The sequence below is a fragment of the Artibeus jamaicensis genome, unplaced genomic scaffold (assembly GCF_021234435.1).
Source record: "Artibeus jamaicensis isolate MK-2021 breed Jamaican fruit bat unplaced genomic scaffold, CSHL_Jam_final contig_444, whole genome shotgun sequence".
NCBI lineage: Eukaryota > Metazoa > Chordata > Mammalia > Chiroptera > Phyllostomidae > Artibeus > Artibeus jamaicensis.
Window position 1 is genome coordinate 3817191 of NW_026521831.1, and position 17108 is coordinate 3834298.

At 62.1% G+C, this 17108-nt stretch overlaps 1 protein-coding gene across 2 annotated transcripts in view; it reads left to right on the forward strand.

The window, feature by feature from the left end:
* CCDC85C (coiled-coil domain containing 85C) overlaps nt 1-17108 on the forward strand; it is a 67340-nt gene that overhangs the window by 35946 nt on the left and 14286 nt on the right. For both annotated transcript variants that reach the window (XM_037130279.2, XM_037130280.2), the window contains exon 2: nt 15410-15483. In XM_037130279.2, the coding sequence (XP_036986174.2) occupies nt 15410-15483 (74 nt within the window). The remainder of the gene's footprint in view (nt 1-15409; nt 15484-17108) is intronic.

The following is a 17108-nucleotide window of genomic DNA, read 5'->3' on the forward strand; positions in this document are numbered from 1 at the left end:
CTTTTCCCCTTGTCTCCCTAAACCCCATCAGTGAAGCATCCCTCCAAGTGGGTAACCAGAATGTCCTAACAGCCGCTCTGTTCTTGGTCAGGTGGTCTCCCGGGGCAGCAGGCAGCTCCCTTTTGTTCACGGCAGTGTTTTTGGTCAGCGGGGGCCTCTGGCCGGTGGAGGTGGGGGTTCCGAGGCACCTCTGTGCGAGTCACTGTGGGGAACACAGCACAATGCCGCTCAGCATGGCCCCTGTTGGCGGCGAGACAGGGCAACTGAACTTGGCTCCACACCTTCCCATTTGGAGGCTTACAAACCTGTGAGAAGGTGTATCTGTGTGTCAGTGCTGCTGTCACCCAGGACCACCGACCGGGGGGCGGGGGGGGGGCGGCGCGAAATAAACAGAAACCTGTCCTCTCCGAGGTCTGGAGGCCGGAAGTCCGAAGCCAAGGTGGTGGCAGGGTCGGTTCCTCTGTGGGATTTGAGGGGGAGGCAGGAGCCCGCCGTGTGTCTTCCTGCTTCGGGGGCTGCCGGCCGTCCTTGGCGTCCTTGTGGCTGCATCACCGAGTCTCCGCCTCCGTCTCCACGTGACTCTTCCCCTGTGTGTCACTTGTCCTCTTCTGTTTCCTATGGGGACATTCATGTGGGCTCGGGGCCCTTCCTAATCCAGCATGATTGCAGCAGGGTCCTGACCTGGATCACACCTGCTAGAACCCTTACCCAAGGAAGGTCACATTCTGAGGTTCCGGGCGGATGCGGCTCAACCGGCTGCAGAGCAACCTTCTGTGCATGACCCTCTCTTCCCGGGGAGCGAAGGGCGCAGGAGAGATGCTCAGAAAGTTGGAGTGGCGGTCCGTCCGCCAGTTAAGGGGTCGGAGCCGAGTCTGAAGCCGTCTCCCCACTGTCTGCAGAGTGACCCTCCATCGGCTGGCTCTGGAGGCCTCGTGGTGTAGGACGGCCCCGCAATGCCACGGTGGCTGCCCGCGTTGTTCTGGTGCTGACTTCCACAGCCGCCTCCCGTGGGCTCAGAGGCTGATCTTTTGTTTTCCCCAAGACTGAACGGAAAAGGCATTTTCTCCTGTGATGTTTCATCTTCCTGACGTGTTATGCTTGGAAGGATGTGCACCGAGACACTGTTATACTTAAATGTCTGAGGGTGAGGGGAGACAAGGACATGCCTGCCTGCTTGTTTCAGCTCGCCTTAGCCTCCGGTATCTGGCGTGGCAGCGAGTTGGTTCATCTGATGGGGCCACTGGAGGCATCTCGGAAGCGGAAGCGCGCCATCGGGGTGGGCGGGACGCAGCCCCGGTGGCCCTGGCAACCCTTCTCCGGACCAGCATCTCTGCCTGGCCCTGAGCGCCACTCAGCGAAGAGCCCCTTGCTTGTGGCTGATTTCATGTCCTTTGGGCTCATAGTTAAAGAAGGACCCAGATGACCCTTGTATTGCACCTGGGGAAACTCAGCACAGGTGGGGAGAGCCACTAGTCCACCTGTCCAGGGTCACCGAGCGAGCCAGGTGGTGGCTGAGGGTGCAGCAGGCGGGCACCCGGGGCCGCGTGTTCTGCTGGGCACGAGTGTGCGTGGGCCGTGGGCTCCCCTCCCGGCTGCACTACATCCTGCTTCGTGACCTTCGGTGAGCCCTCCTGGTCTGTCCGGGCCTCAGTTTCCCCACTTGAAGCAAAGCTTGAGTCTGGCGCCTTAGACCACTCGGCCATCCTGACACCCTAGTTTCCCCACTTGAAGTGGGAATAACGGCACCTCTTTCAGGGTCATGCGAGGATCAGGTAACAGGCCCATGGCTCCCCACCAGTTTCTGGAAATGGTGGGGAAGGGGTTTTTCATCTTTTATTTTATTTTTTTGGAGTGAGTTTAAAGTGGCAGAAACATGGCCAGAACAGCACAAGGACCCGCAGCTTTGCCAGGAGTTTTCGCCTCATTGTTTCTCAGTGTGTGGACTACGTGGTTCTTCCCGATGCAGTTGAGAGAAGTTAGAGCTAACGCATCCCTTCACCTTCAACACCTTGTTCTTTTTTTTTTTTTTTTAAGAATTTATTTATTTATTTCTAGAGAGAAGAGAAGGAAGGGACAAAGAGAGGGAGAGAAACTTCAGTGTGTGGCTGCCTCTCGTGCGCCCCCTACTGGGGACCTGGCTTGAAACCCAGGCATGTGCCCTGAGTGGGAATCGAACCAGCGACCCTTTGCTTCGCAGACTGGCACTCAATCCACTGAACCACACCATCCAGGGGCAATACCTTGTTCTTAAGAACAAGGGCTGTCACGTGGTGACAGTCAACATCAGGAAATTGGGCACTGACATCAGACTTGTCCTGTCACGGTGCTCCAGAGACTGACTTTCGGGTCCAGGCTTTAGCCTGGGGCCACACACCACTTCCTGTCTGGAGCCTTCTCGCTCGAAGCCATTGGCCCCGCTTCCTTTGTTGACACTTTGTAAGAACGCAGACCAGCCACATGTGGGCCCTGTCTGGCGGGGCCCCACAATGGCAGGAAAGGCCCAGAGGGCAGGCGGTATCGGTGACAGGTCCTGACACGAGGCACCTGATGTCGCTGGTCTTGGGAGCAGACTTGGATCCGCTGGTTCAGCAGTTTGCTGCAGGTGTCCCCACCGAGCGGTGGCACCGCCCTGTTGTTAATCAGTAACCTGGGGGAGGCACTTCTGTGGGTGTGCTGTGTCCCCTGGGACACCCCGGCGGGGTCAGCACCAAGGCTGATGGGGACTTTCTGTTGTCCTCTGGCCCCAGACGCCTGGCACTCGGCATTGTGCGCAGAGGGGCCCTCACCGGCCTGTGAGAGCACGTGGGCTTTTTTTTTTATTGGTGTGGACGTAAGGCTTCTTATTTTATCCATGGGGGTGTAACCCCTGGCTGTCCTTATCATTGACGTTGTCACTTTGCCCAGGCAAACAGCTGCTGTGCACCTAGAGGGACAGGAAGTGAGGGTTTGCCGGGAACCCTTATGGGGCCACGCAGCCCTGGGGGCGGGGCTCCTGCTCTCCCAGCCAAGCCGCCGACCCCAACTTGGGTGGAGTTGGTGAACACCCTGGGGGCCCTGGTTCACCCCGATGTTAGAAGGAAAGGTTGGGACGGGCCCACCTTTAAGGTCCTGTTTCCCAACCCCCACAGTCCCCACGGGGTCCCCTCCCAGGCCTTGTGCTGGCCTACGCTGAGGCCAGGAGTTGGCCGTGGGGCAGTTCCTGGTGGCCAGCCACCACCTGTCACCTGTGGGGGGGATGAGACAGGGCGGCCCAGCTCACGTCCCCCTGGCGCTCCTCCTGCAGGGTGCTCCTCGGTGGGACCCGGGCCTGTTTGTTCTCGTTGGGAACCGGACAGTGACCTCATCCTGGCACCTGCTCTGCCGACCTCCGGGTCTGTTCTCGTTCATGTCTTTCTTAAAGAAACACAGCTGCGTCGGGCAGGTGTACTGTAGTGATGGACGTGTGCCCGCTGTGCCCGCTGCCTGCAGTGTCCACCACACCTACCGGGACCCGCCTTGGAGGCTCTCAACTGTACCTCACTGTACCGAGGACTGTCCTGGGCCCCAGAGAGGGCAGGGGACCTGCCCACAGTCACACAGCGTGTGGTGGTGGGATGACCTTTAGACCAGGCCCCTGGTACACCAATGCCACACCCTCCCACAGGTGCCATGTGCCCTTTACAAGGGCCAGTTCACCGGCCACCTCTCAGCCTGAGGGGGGGTTTGATCCGGGGGCAGGGCTCACAGTCCCTGTTCTGTCCCAGCTCAGGGCTCCAAGGTGCGAGGGTGGAAAGCAGGGTCGTGAGGGTTGCCAACCTTCTCCAGGTGCCAGCCCTGCAGGGACTCGGAGGGGGTGTGCAGACCCAGCAGAGAAGTGCTCGTGGCTCTGCACCCAGCCTGCTGGGGTGGGGGGCTCCCTGCTTGGGGGTTGGGGCTGGGGGTCCCCCAGCAGTGGAGGCTTGGCCAGAGGCACCGTGGGGAGCTCTGTGTGTGGGGACCACCTCTGCCACATTCAGATGACGGGTAGGGTTGGGGGCACTGAGTGGAGGGAGCAGAGAGGAGCAAGGCTGAGGAGGCCGCCCCTGGGGAGTTCGGGCAGGAGAGCAGTAGGGACAGCAGGCGGAGCAGGGCCCCTCTGGCAGGAGTGGCCACTGGGGGCCCCGACAGGCACCCTGCTCAAGTGTTTGGGCTTGTGAAGGTTCTGGAAGGACCTGTGAGAGGATTGCTAAATGCTCTCCCCCACCCGAATTCCCGAGCTGCCAGGTCTGGGTGTTCTCAAACCCTCCCTCAGCTCAGTGAGGCTCTGGATGTTCCGTCACTGGTGCAAGGTCACACTGCGGTAGCCACAGAGGGGCCCAGTGGACCGCAGCCTCCTGTGCTGACCTCCTACTCTGGCTCTGGGTCCTTCTGCCATGAAAATCACACCCCTGGCCCATCCTCGTGGCTGGGGGTGGCCAAGTGCCTGGCCAGCAGGGAAGCAGGCTCCTCCTGGCCTGTCAGTCGTGTTTTGGGCCACCCACTGTGTCATGACAGGAAGTGAAGGGTTCCCAAGCTCTGCCTGAGTCAGGTGATCTCTGAGCCCCGGAAAGGGGCTCAAGGATCAGTGGGTCCAAAGGGCAGTTTCAGCTGGATTGACTGGGCGAAAGGTAACCCTGGCCTGAGGGGCATTCAGCTGAGCCCGCAAGGGACAGTGAGACAGGGATGCAGCCGGGCGAGCCAGCAGTGCCCCGCGTCCCAGACACCGCCCCCAACAGTGCCGATGTCTGCCACCCTGTAGTGCTCTTCTGCAAGGGCCTGGTGCATTCTCACTGGACTGAGGGGACGGTGAGGCTCTGGTGGGGACACTCCCGCCCGGCACATGTAGCCAGACCTGCTGACTCCACACCCAGGCGCTCTCTGCAGGGCGGGGGCAGACTCTGCCCGCCTCCTTCCTGCTGGCTCTGGGGGACCTGACTCACTGGAGCCAGCCTCTCAGTCCCCGTGATGACCTCAGGTGGACACAGAGGTGTCAGCTTTCTCAGTGGCTGGGTCAGAGGGCAAGGTGACAGCACACCTAGGCGGCAGCCCAGGTTCTGCTCCCTCACCCTTCCCTCTCCCAGCTGCAGGGGGTCCCAGCCTGATGGGCTGGGGGCGGGCTATTGGGGCAGACTCCTCTGGCCTGGGGGGAGATTTGCCCTTTCCTGAGCCTCTCACCTGGCCCCCCAGCTCTGGGTGTTGCTACTATTCTTGCAGGATTCAGATCAGACCCCCAGGTGACCTGTGACTAAGGATGCCCTCCCTGTGGGCCTGGGTGTGTGCAGGCTGGAGTCATTTCTTTCTCCCTCCCTCCCTCCCTCCCTCCCTCCCTCCCTCCCTCCCTCCCTCCCTCCCTCCCTCCCTCCCTCCCTCCCTCCCTCCGTCCCTCCCTCCCTCCCTCCCTCCCTTCCATCCATCCTTCTTTCCTTCCATCCTTCCTTGACCCATCTTTCCACCTGGGTTTGGCTTGGGATGTCTCTTGAGCCCTGTTCCTGGGGACTTTCAACCAGGGGCCAGTTGGCTGGGAGGAGGGAGGCTGAGCCTGGCCTTGCCTCAGTGTGTTGTCACCTGCTCCCTCCTCTGTCCCCATCGGCTGCCTCCTCTGTGCCAGTGGACACAGGTTGGATAGCCAGTCAGTCGCTAGGGCCCTCCCAGCCCCGTGCTACTTGGCCGTGGCCCTCGTCACCCTAGGGACTAGGCGTGGTCGGCAGGACTTCTCAGCCCTGCATGGAAGCAGCCTTGGTTTGTCCCCTTGTCACGCCAGCTCAGGTGCCCGGTGTTGCCAAACTCAACTCAAAACAGAGAAGGGGCGTTTGCTCTACAAACATTGCCATGTTGCCTTCTCACGTGTGACATTCCTGAATCGAGTTCAGACCCCACTTTTTAAAGTTGGTGGCAGGGCTCCTGCCTTGGCTGGATCTTGGGGGAGCCAGGCCCAGGTGGCAGGCACGCAGTGGGGTGAGCGTCGCTGTGTCTGCCGTGAGCGGGGAGGCGGCGGGCCCTGGGTGGTCAGCCCGGAAGCCTGAGCTCCCAGCTCCTTCCCACCAAGGCCATGCCGGCAGTGGGTGGGTGTGCAGAGGTCAGGGCGGTTTTTATTGAGCACCTACTAAATGCCAGGCCCTGTGCCAGGGGCTTTGACAGCGGTGGCCTTTCTTTGGCCTGATGGTGTTCTTCCAAGGTTGTTTTTTTTATCACGTTTTTAAATGAAACCGAGGCTCATAGTGTCTAGACAAACCACTCCAAGTCTCGCAGCCACAACGTTTAGTTCCTGTGTTAGTTTCCTTCGACCGCGGTTGCAAGCGACCGCAGCCTTGGCTGCTGAAACAACACGCGTTTATCATCGCACAGTTCCGGATGTCAGAAGGGCCGGAATCAGCAGGGCTGTGCTCTGTCCAGAGGCCTGAGGGGAGAGGCCTCCGGCTCCCTGGTGACCGGCCCTCTGCATCTGCAGGGCCAGCCACAGCGCTCTGCTCTGGCCCTTCTCCCCCGGCACGTCTCCCGCTGACCCCAGCTGAAGAAGGCGCCTAGGGGCGACCCACCTGGGTGGTCAGGCCAACCTCCCACAGGGCTGGCCCTTGATGTATGAGGCTGTGTTGTCACAGGTCCTGGGGGTTAAGGTGTGGGCATCTTCAGGGGCGCAGCAGTCTGCCGAGGACCATTCATAAGCACAGGCTGAGAACAGGCCCCTTGTGGTGTCATAGGGGAAACTAAGGCCTGGGCTTGTGTGGGGGCTGCTGCTGGGGCTTGGGACCCTTGACCTGATGTCCCCCAGCCACATGGCCTCTTCCTAGCAAGTCTTGTTGCTGGGCACAGGGCTTCTGTTGTTCACTTGGGTGACACTGGTTTTCTCCTCTTGCCGCGTGCCCCGGGCACAAGGGAGTTGGTCCTTCCTGGGGCTGGCAAAGGTGCCTCCGCAGCACCCTAGAGCCGGCTTTGTCAGTGATCCTTTGGTCAATAGTCACCCCACCGTGTGTTTTATGTGCAAAAGGAAGTGCAGTTTGCTGTCCCCACGCTGAGTCTGAGTGTGTCATTCCTGACCGGGCGGGTCATCACTGCCTTGCTAATTGCAGGGACGCTGCCTTGCAGGGGCTCTGAGCCACTTCTGTCCTGCTCCACCTGCCACCTGCCACCTGCTCCCTGCCTCTGCACCTGTCTGGAATGTCCCCCAGTGTCCTGCCCCACCCGTGCCTCCCCTGCTGGACAGGTGGCCCCATCCTGGCCCCACCAGCTCCTCCCCGAGGGCCAGCTCAACACCCAGTACAGACTTGGTTGACATCTAAGGATGAAAGCCAACTCCCCTTTCTCCCGAAACCAGCTGTGCTCTCGTTTTTGCTGCTCGGGGCTGGGTGCACCCATCCTGGGGCCCGGAGGGGAGGTCAGCCCACCAAGCAGAGGCGGGGCCAGGCAGGTGTGGGTCCCACATGGATGGAGCCCACGAGGTGGATGCTCTGAGCAGCCACTGCTCAGTGTGCATCAGGGGTTGGCCGTCCTGCGTTACAAGTGTGGCGGGTGCCCAGGCCCCTCCCCTCGTGAACAGTTGTGTCGGTCTCAGTGTCGGGAAAAGAAACCAGATGTTAAAAGGTCCCCAGGGAGCCAGGTGCTGCAGTGCTGAGAGCCACAGGCTTGGAGTGACTTGGCCACCGTGTGCTGAGGTGTCGTGGCTTCTATAAATACACGCCATTCGGAGTGAGAGTGGGACTGGAGGGGGAGGGGGCCTGAGCCTCGCTGTCACCTGCACTGTCACACTGCTACCTTTCTGGGTGTGAACACTGAAGGCCCAGGACAGGCGCTTTTTCTCTCCCCGCCCCCCCCTGGTTTGAAACCGTGACACAGTTTCCATGGGGCTTGTGGGGTTCCCCGGGGGCAGAACGAGAAGTGGGTTGGAGCGTTCGGTGTGAGCGCACCGGAGGTGGTGAGGCAGACGGATCCCACCCCGGGCTCCTTCTAAATGAGCCGAGCGGGACCCGGCCTCCTGTTCGGCTGCTCCCCGGAGGTTCCAGTGTGGGCCCAGGAGCCTTGTGGCTGTTCCTGGAATTAATTGCCTTGCGCGCCTGTGTCCCTGGATGGGCAGGGCGCTAATTCGTGGGTGTCCCTGGAGGGGCGTGCACAGCACACACAGGGCAGATGGCAGCCAGGGGACAGCTGTGCGCCTTACTAGGAGAGGCCGAGTGGCCAGCACGGAGAGACACTGGTCTCACGAACACAGTGGTGTGTTTTGCTCCGCACCCATTTGTTTTCTCTCCTCTATGGGCTCGGGATGGAGAGGGTGCGGCTCCAGTTACAGCTGTCCCGTGTCATTATTTAGGGGTGTTTGAGAATCCCCCGATCCTGAGTGTCGGGGCCTGGGGGTGGGGTCGTGGGTGGGGCTGGACAGCGGCCACTGGGACATCAGTGGCCGGGCAGTGCTTTTCCTCTGTGACGTTGGCCTTGCTGCTTCACCTCTCTGAGACGCAGGCCTCTCTTCAATGACCAGGGACAGACAGTGACAGACTTACTCATCGGCTCGGTGTGAAGGGTACATGTGGTGAAGGGAGTGTTGGGGTCTTGCCTGGTGCCTGTGGGCTCAGTGAACTTTGTGTGTGAATGGGAAGGAGGCTCCTTTCTCAGTGCCCTGCAGGGATGTGAGAGCTACCCATGACCAGGGCTCTGAAGTTTGCAACCGGCTGCCTCAGCCTGTACCACCCTGCAAACCCCCGGGGGTGGCCCAGGTGGGCAGGCCAGGCCAGAGGAGGGAGCGGCAGGGGCCCGGGTGCCTGGACCTCCCGGCCTGCCTGGCCCAGGGCGGTCACACTGAGAGGCGTCCTCATGGGAACCTGATGCTCCCCTGATATGCCTCCCTCAGCCCCCTCGCCTTCATCCATAAATAATACGTGTCTCACATTCGGCCCGCACCTCCTGGAGCTTCGATGTGGGCCAGGAGGCAGGTGCTCATGGCTCAGGTGTTCCTGAACCTACCTGTCATGGTCCCGCCTCTGTGCCTTTGCTCACACTGTGCTCTCAGCCTTGCTTTTCATCCCCACTTCACTTGTCTGTCTTCAGGGCTTGGCTCAAATGCTGCCTCCTTCAGGAAGGAGCCCCGGATTTCTCCCCATCAGCACATCCTCATCTCTGTCCCCCTTCCCCCTCGGCTGCACCTCCTCACCCCACTCTTTCCCTTCACCCGGCTTTGTGGCCTTGGGCAGACCTGTTCACTCTCTGGGCATCCTTTTTCTCTGCTCACCCGGCAGGGTCCCCGGGGGGGGATGAGAGGGTAGTCCACTGAGCATGTCTGCGCCGAGGTTGGTGAGCAGCTCACAGCTGCATCTGGAACCATCAATGTTCCTGGGGCTTCCGTCCAGCAGAGAGTGCCCAAGCCTTTCAGCCTCTGCTTGCTTTCCCCTGGTGACGGGGTGCTCACACCCCACTGGTAGCCTTTGTTGTCCTGAAGTCTATTAATTCTCCTTTCTAGTCTTGGGCTCTGCTCTGTAAGAATTCAGTCCATGGTGACCTTTTAGGACTGCCCAGGCCCTTGGTTTCAAAGACCCTCCAAGTTCGTTAAGAAAACAGGACCAGTGGTGGGGGGAAAATGGAGACAACTGAACTTGAACACCAATAAAAAAAATAAACATAGGACCATTTGCAAACTCTGCGGATTGGTGTCCTGGGCCTTGCTGGGGAGACCTGGACATGCTCCTGTGTCGCAGGAACACTCAGCTCCAAGACCTGCCGAACTTGGCCTTGGGCCCTAGCCTCTCGGGCTGAGCACCGGCCAGGGGTCGGGCACTTCCCAGCAGGACAGGGCACTGCAGGGAGTGTGGCCTTTCCCGCCGTCTCAGGCTGCACTGAGCAGGAGGAGTGGGCAAGGCTGCCAGGGAGGTGGGGGAGGCTGTACCGCTGCCCGGTCCGTAGCATCACCTCACCTCGAGCCTCCACTTCTTCATCTGGAAGCTGGGGGCCAATCGTCTGCCACAGTGAGAAACGATGAGCACAAGGGTGTGCAAGGCACACTGATGGTGCTAAGTGTGCATGGTTATCGGTGGTTCTGTGGACTATCTCCGTTTGTTCTGGCTGCTTACAAACCACAGACATTTATTTCTCAAGTTCTAGAGGCTGGATGCCTGAGATCAGCACGCTGGCAGGTTCAGTGTCTGGCAAAGGTCTGGTTCCTGGTTCAGACCTGGCATCTCTCCTCTGGGTCCTCCCTTGGTGGGAGGGACAGGGGTCCCTGGGGTCTCTTATACAGCACCCATATCACTCACGGGGGCTCAGCCTTCTGGACCTAATCTCCTCCAAAAGGCCTCCCTCCTAACACCATCACAGTGGCCATTAGGTTTCAACACACGGATCTGGGCGGGGGACACAGAATTCTGACCACGGAGGTGTCCCTGGGGCTGGTCAGAGCTCCCTGCGGTTGGTCCTCTGGGCACCCCAGCCTGTGGGACTGGGGGCATAGCTGCACTGCACCTCGTTTCTGTGCCGGTGGCGGGATGGCGGTGCCTCCCTCGGTGGGGGGAAGGTCTGAGCTTGTCTGTGGGAAGAGCGGCTTGCTTGTGGTAGGAATGACATTCCCGCCCCCAGGAGGCAGGACAGAGTGGGGGCGCCGCTGCCCTGCTCGATTTTGCTCTCCTGACCTGCAGGTGCGTGGGGCCGCTGGCCTGTGTCTCCTGGGCGAGTCCTGGGTGGGGGGAGGGGGTGGAGAAGCCAGGAAGGTGGATGCCCTCAGAGCAGTTTCATCCTCTGGGACAGAGAGGGTGGGGCCTTGGGAGGACACAGTACTTCTGTCTGATGAGGCCCTTCAGCCCCGATGGAGATGGAGCCGTCAGCCAGGCCACTGCCGCCCACCCCTCTCCAGGAAGGGGAAGGAGAAGGGAGGTAATCAGTCAGGGATGGACAGCAGCCATCTCCCCCAGGGCCCCCGCGGAGGATGCCCGAGGCGAGCTGTGGCTGGCTGTCCTGCTAATGACACAGAGCCTTCCCGTCCCCAAGACCTGGGACCTCCAGGGGCCTCTGCTCCATGGGAAGGGGGTGGAAGGGGGGCAGGGCTGTCGGGGCAGCGGCTAGTCAGGCCCCATGTGTCACTGCGTGTCACTGTGACAGCGCCTCAGACACTGCGGGCACTCCGCCCACACGTCAGAGTCGCTGACCGCTGTGCCCGTCATTTACTCCACCTGCTGGCGCCCGCGGCTCTGCCCTGGGCTTTTCCTGCCCACTTTCTAGGTGGGCAGCGCTGCGGCATCCCCACCCCCTCTAGTCAGGAGCTGCCTCCGCCAGCAAGCCCTGGAGATCCTGGAGCTCCCCTTTCATCCTCGCCCCCCCACTCTGTCCCACTTCCCCACCCGGACCCGGGCTCCTGGGTCTCCCACCTGCTTGCCCTTGAGTCCTGTCTCATCCAGACTGAGATGTCAGCTCCTGGAGGGACTGGCCGAGACACAGTGTGCAGAGCCGGGGAGGGTGGTCCGAGGGCCTCTGGCACCCTCTCAGGCTGCTGAGCGCCTTCCTCTCTTAGCCCCTGCTGGTGGGAGGATCTGACCCACCTGTCAGGGTGAATTCCTGCTAGGTGCTCAGTCTTTTTCTGAGGGCCTACTGTGTGCTGGGAGCTGAGCTAGGGGAGGAAGAAGCTAAAGGGTGGTCAGATGTGGCTTCAGGCCTCCAGATTCTTACCATCTGGAGTAAAGGGGAGGCGGAGGTGGGGTACTAGGGCGGGGGGGGGGGGCACTGCCTCTCCAGGGAGGGAACCAGGCCAGGAAGGGAGATGGGACCTGACCCCGGCCTCACGCCCCAGGAAGCAGGGTATCCTGATGGTCAGTGCCAGGACTCAGTTCTCGTGGGAAGGGGTTCAAAGACCTTGCAGACAGGGGGCTCCTGCCCACCAGGGGCTGCACAGAGGGGCTGCGAGGAGGGCAGAGCCAGGGCTGATGCTCCGACTCCTGGAAGTGAGAATGTTGCAGGCGGCCCCCGCCCAGCTGGAAGCTGCATCGTGACCCCCTCCACTCACCCCGGAATCGTCCCGGAATCCCCAGGTCGGGCCAGGGGAAGGCGTGAGGGGACGCTGTGGCCAGCCCAGCCTGGAGTCACGTCTCCAGTCACCTCCCCCTATTTTCCCTGCAAGTAGCAAGGCCGGGAAGTGACGCTTCCCTCCCCCGAGGCTCCTCTCCTCATTAATGCAAACCCTGGGATTAATTTAATTACACGCTCACTCATCTCTGAGAGGCTGGGCCTCAGAGGCGCCCGGTGGGATCACGAGTTGCCCGGGGCTGCTGGGAAGGCTTGTCCTCCCCAGGTGCCAGGCCATTCCCGCGGTCCCTGTGCTCCTGGTCCCCCCTCCCCCTGGCCGGTTCCACTTCACTCTCATGCTTCCTTATTATGGGGCACATGCTCTGGGCCACCAGGTGCCCCGCTCCCTGGCTCCTGGTCACCTGCAGCTGAGTGTGGGGCAGCGAGGCCAATCTGGAACTTTCAGGAGGAAGATTCCTGTGAATCTGGGGCTGCATCTGGGGAAGGGCCCCCAGCCCTGATCTGGGAGCAGTGGGCAGAGGGTGGCTGGTGGGGCCCACTGTCCAGGTCTCCTCCTCAGTCACCCTTCTGCCTCCTTGGATTAAAAATGTAAGTGACCTCAATGGCTGGCTGTGTCGTGTGAAGGCGCCATAATTTAATCGATTCTCATCGTAAAAAAAAATTTTTTTCCCTCCTCTTGAAGTGAGTTATTTGAAAGTGAACAAGAAGTAGCGTGAATGAATGAGCGATTGCTGGTTCCTCCAGGAAGCAGCAGCACCGGCGGGACTTCCGGGCGCTCCCTCCCGGCTCTGTCCGCTGCGTGGACGCGACCTAGGCCGCAGTGCTCACACGTGCAATTAGTTCTGTGTCCGGCTCGTTCCGTCTGCGGTGGAGTGTCTCCCACGTTGTGCAGGAGGGAAGCTTTCGCCGAACGCCCCCGAGTGACGGCAGGGTGTGGCTCGCCCTGCTGGGCGCAGTCGTGGTCACCGGGACTCTGTCTGCATTCTTCCCAATTAGCGTTAACGCTTCAGGATAAATGCCACTGGAATTACCCGATGATTCAGAAGAGTTTAAGACTCCATATTGTTCTTTTGAAATTCAAACAAAACCCCCACACCCTGGTGGTCTGAAGTGTGCTTTGTCCTCTGTGGCCACTTGGGGTTGGGGGCAAAGCCACATAGATGGTCAGTGGCCGTGGCCTCGGGCCAGTGCCCACATGTGGTGGTTAGGGGGGACAGCTGGCCTGCAGCTGTGACCTGGGCACCCTGCGGTCTGGTGCTGGCAGTGTGCAGCGGGGGTAGGGGCGGGTGTGGTGGGGCCATTTGGACTGTGTCTCCCTTCTGTCCCCACACTTTTCTCCTCCCTGCTGTCCTGGGAGCTGGGTGTGGGGCCGGCTGTGGGCTGTGGCTGAGGAGACGGCCAGCTCAGACGGGAGCAGTGGCGTGACCCACCCCCCTGCCCGCCCATCTGCCTAGGGCTGTGTGTGACTTAGTCACTTGATGGGGCCGATGGCCCCTCTTCTGAGTTCAGGGCTGTGCCCTGTGGTGGGGCTTCGGGGAGCAGGGAGCTGGCTTGAGGCCACCCCCGAAGTCTGGGCAGTGATGGAGCGTCCTGGGGGGAGGCTTGACCAGGAACTGCGTCTCCTTTCTGGGAGCATCTGCTGGCTTCTGTAGGCGCTGCTCCGAGTGGCCAGGCCTGGCCTCTGGAGCACTGACCTTCGGGGTCAGGCCTGGGCCCCGATCCCTCTGCTTTCCTGCTGGCCAGTGTGGACACTGAGTTCCTCCGAGCCTCCTCATCTGGAAAGTGGGGACAATGCCAGCTTGACCCTCGCCCGACGCAGGGGCTGCCATGTGTGTTGCCTGGGATGGGGGGTGGGTCCTCCCGTCCCCTCCCGTCCCCTCCCCCACCAGCCCCTCCCAGAGAGAGACCGCACTGGGCCTCTGGGCCTCGTTGTCTTAACCTGTGCGGGTGAGAGAGCGGAGAGCCCTCTGCAGTTTATCTCCTCCATTGCTTCCCAGCTGCTGTTCCGGGGAGCCCTCCTGCTCCCAGCATGCAGGCTGCACACAGGTTTGGGGAGTCCGGGTTGCACCCCAGTTCCTTCCCTGTGCCCAGCACACCTTTCCCATCGGGCCTGTTAGTGTGGGTGGGTTGTAGGAAGGGACGTGGGGACTGCTTGTCAATTTTGGGTGGCTGATGAGTGAACTGAGGCTGGGGACAGGCATGGGGTGTGGGCTGTGGTGACCCTGGGCCAAAGGAGGCTGAGAGCAAGGCCTTGTTGTAGCCGCAGCCCCCCCTCCCGGCCCCGGGCAGGAGGGATCTGCGGGAGCTGGGTCCCCACACGGCACCTGGTGGGGCGGCCTCTGGGGTCAGGGCCCCAGTCCAGTCCCACCTCCGTGCTGCCCTGCGCTGTGCACGGGCCTCTTTACCTCTTGAACCCGCATTCGTCGGCGGTCAGGGGGAGCTATCTGGGGTGAGGGGACGTGAGCGTGGGGAGTGTCGGGCCCCCGGGGGCCTCCCGGCAGAGTGGCCTGTGGTCACCCAGTGTGATCCCTGGGGCTGTGTGCACCGGCCTGGCAGGGAGCCCCCCTTTTCTGTCTCTGGGAGGCTCCGGGTTCCTAAGAGGTGACTGGGTGGGAGGAGTCGGTTCTGCTCCCCAGAAGTGAGTGGGAGGGGATGGCTCCTCCATTCCTGCCTGGGGCTGGGCCCAGTGCTTAAAAAGTTGCCTGTCCGGGGGCTGGCTGGGTGGGGCTCCCGAGGGTCCTTCCTCGTGCTTAGGGAGCAAAGTGGGGTGGGTCCAGGACAAACGGGCACCTCTGTGGGCAGCTGCCCCTCGCACCTGGGGGGGCCTTGCCGGTGGGTCACGGAGTCCTGGGGAGAGGGCTGTCGCCACCCCAGTCCTGCAGGGTGCCAGTGGGGGACATTCGTGTCATCCGTGAGGATGCCGAGGAGACAGCCCTGCGCTTCTTTATTCCCACGGGTGTGTGAGGGTCCGGCTTGTCCTCCGGCAGCACCCACGCCCCTGGCCCCCTCCAGGACTGTTAAAAGCCCGGTGGGTCTGTTCTCTGTGTTTCCGAGGCGGCGGTGTGGGGGGTTACGGAGCTGGCTTTGTTTCTGAGATAAAGCGTCAGTGGTGTCCCCGGGAAGGCCCTGTGTCCTGTCGGGGAGCAGCGACTGGCCCTGGGGGGGCACAGGGTCCAGGCTGGCAGGGAGTGTGAGCTCTGTCGGGTGCTTGTGAGGCAGGAGGTGTGCAGACCGCCCCTTAGCAGGCACCCCCGCCTTCCCCTCCACGCCTGCCCCGCCCCTGTGGGGGCGGTCGGTGCCCTCGCCCGCCTGCCTGCCTGACCTCTCCTTCAGCCTCACTTTTGCTGTGAGGGGTGGGGGTGGGGTGGCTCTCCTGCTGGTGACCAGGGCTGATGGCTCATGTGCCCCCGTATTGTTGCAGATCCCTCGTCCGCCTACGTCAGACAGCTGGAGACCAAGGTGAAGCTGCTGGAGGGGGACAAGCTCCTGGCACAGGTAGGCCGGCTGCGGGCCGACGGCAGGGCCACGTCTGCTGCACCCCCGGAGCAGCGGGAGCTGCCCGTCCCCGCGTCCCCGCGTCCCTGGGCCCCCTACCCCGTCATGCCTGTCGCCTCCCCCTCACCTGCCTCTCCTGCTCCAGGCCGCCTCCCGGGACACTGGCACCCACCCTTGCTCCACAGTCCCTGGGGTCCCTCCACCACGTCCTTCCACTGTCCCCCGGTGGTCTTCAAGCTCCCTGGGCGCCACACCGGGCCTGTCCCAGAGATCGTGTGGACTCACAGTTGCCGAGGAAACGGGCTGCTTTGCCCCGTGGCAGACAGGTGAACCAAGGCCCCAGAGCTGGGCTGGTGTGCCCGCTCAGACCCACGTGGAAGGCTCCCTGCCCCCTGCCCCCAGTCCTTTCAGGGCTGGGGTCCAGCCTTCTCTTTCCTGGGCCTGGCGGGTGCCCTCGGACAGATGGAGTTGCGTCTCACTCCCAGCATGGCTCAGCACAGGGACGGCGGGTCACAGACGTGGGAGTGAGGACAGAGCAGGGTGGTGTGGCGGGAGCAGGGCGGGCCTGCCTGTCAGCACAAGGGGCCTGTCCTGCCAGGGCAGGGGTCATGAAGGCAGGCTGCGGTCAGCCCCGGCTGGGGTCCTGGGGGCCAGCTGGCTTGGCCCGCCCCTCCAGCCTCTCTGTCCCTTGTACCCGTCCCTGACTCAGTCTAACCCCCACCCCCGTGGCAGCACCCCTGATCCATAGTGGCAGCCGGCTGGGATGCCCAGAGCGTTTCTCTGGGAACCAGCTGGGGCTGGAGGCGGGGTGGGGGGCTCAGCTGCCTGGTCCTGTCGCTAGGTGACCAGCGGGCATGGTGCCATCGCCCTGCTCAGGAAGCCCTTGGTACCCTCCCTGCTGGCAGGGCGGCCAGGGACTCACGGACCAAGTGTGGCGCAGTCCCCAGACCTGGCCCTGCACTGGCCTTGTGGATGTCTCCACAGCGCAGCGGGACTCGGCAGAGTACACATTCGGGTTAGGGCCCCTCTCACCCCACCGCCCCCAGGCTATTCAACTGCAAGGCTGGTTTTGTAACTGTGTATGTGGTAGTTCAGGGTTCTGCACTGTGCCGGCTCTGGGGGCTGGCGAGGGCAGGGAGGGGCTGGGGTCTCACCTGGCTGTGTGCCAGGGCTCCTTAGTCCTGACAGTGCATGTGGACTTGACCTGGACCAGCCGTGGCTGCTGAGCAGGGGTGTGGCGTAGGCTGCGGGCGCTGTGGCAGAAGTGATGGAGGGGCCCCCAGGGAGACGGGCTCAGGGCCTCTACCTGGGAGCAGGTGCCCGGCCAGTGCAGGGGGAGGGAGCTGTCCCAGCGGCTGTGCAGCGGAACGAGGGCCAAGACCACATCTGGTGGCCGTGCGAGTCCACCCCGTCTACTCTTTGTCTGTCCCACTGGCCCCTGGAGAAGCCGGGGGAGAGCTTGAGCTCCGAATTTGGGACGTTGTCCCAAGTCTGGCTGAAGTGTTGCTCAGTCCTGTTTCCACGAGGAGGGGGTGTCCCTGACCCTCTGGCCCCTGCTGTCTTAGGCTACATTGTCCACTGGGAAACGCGCCCCAGTCCCAGGGGTCGGACCTGGCTGTGAACCT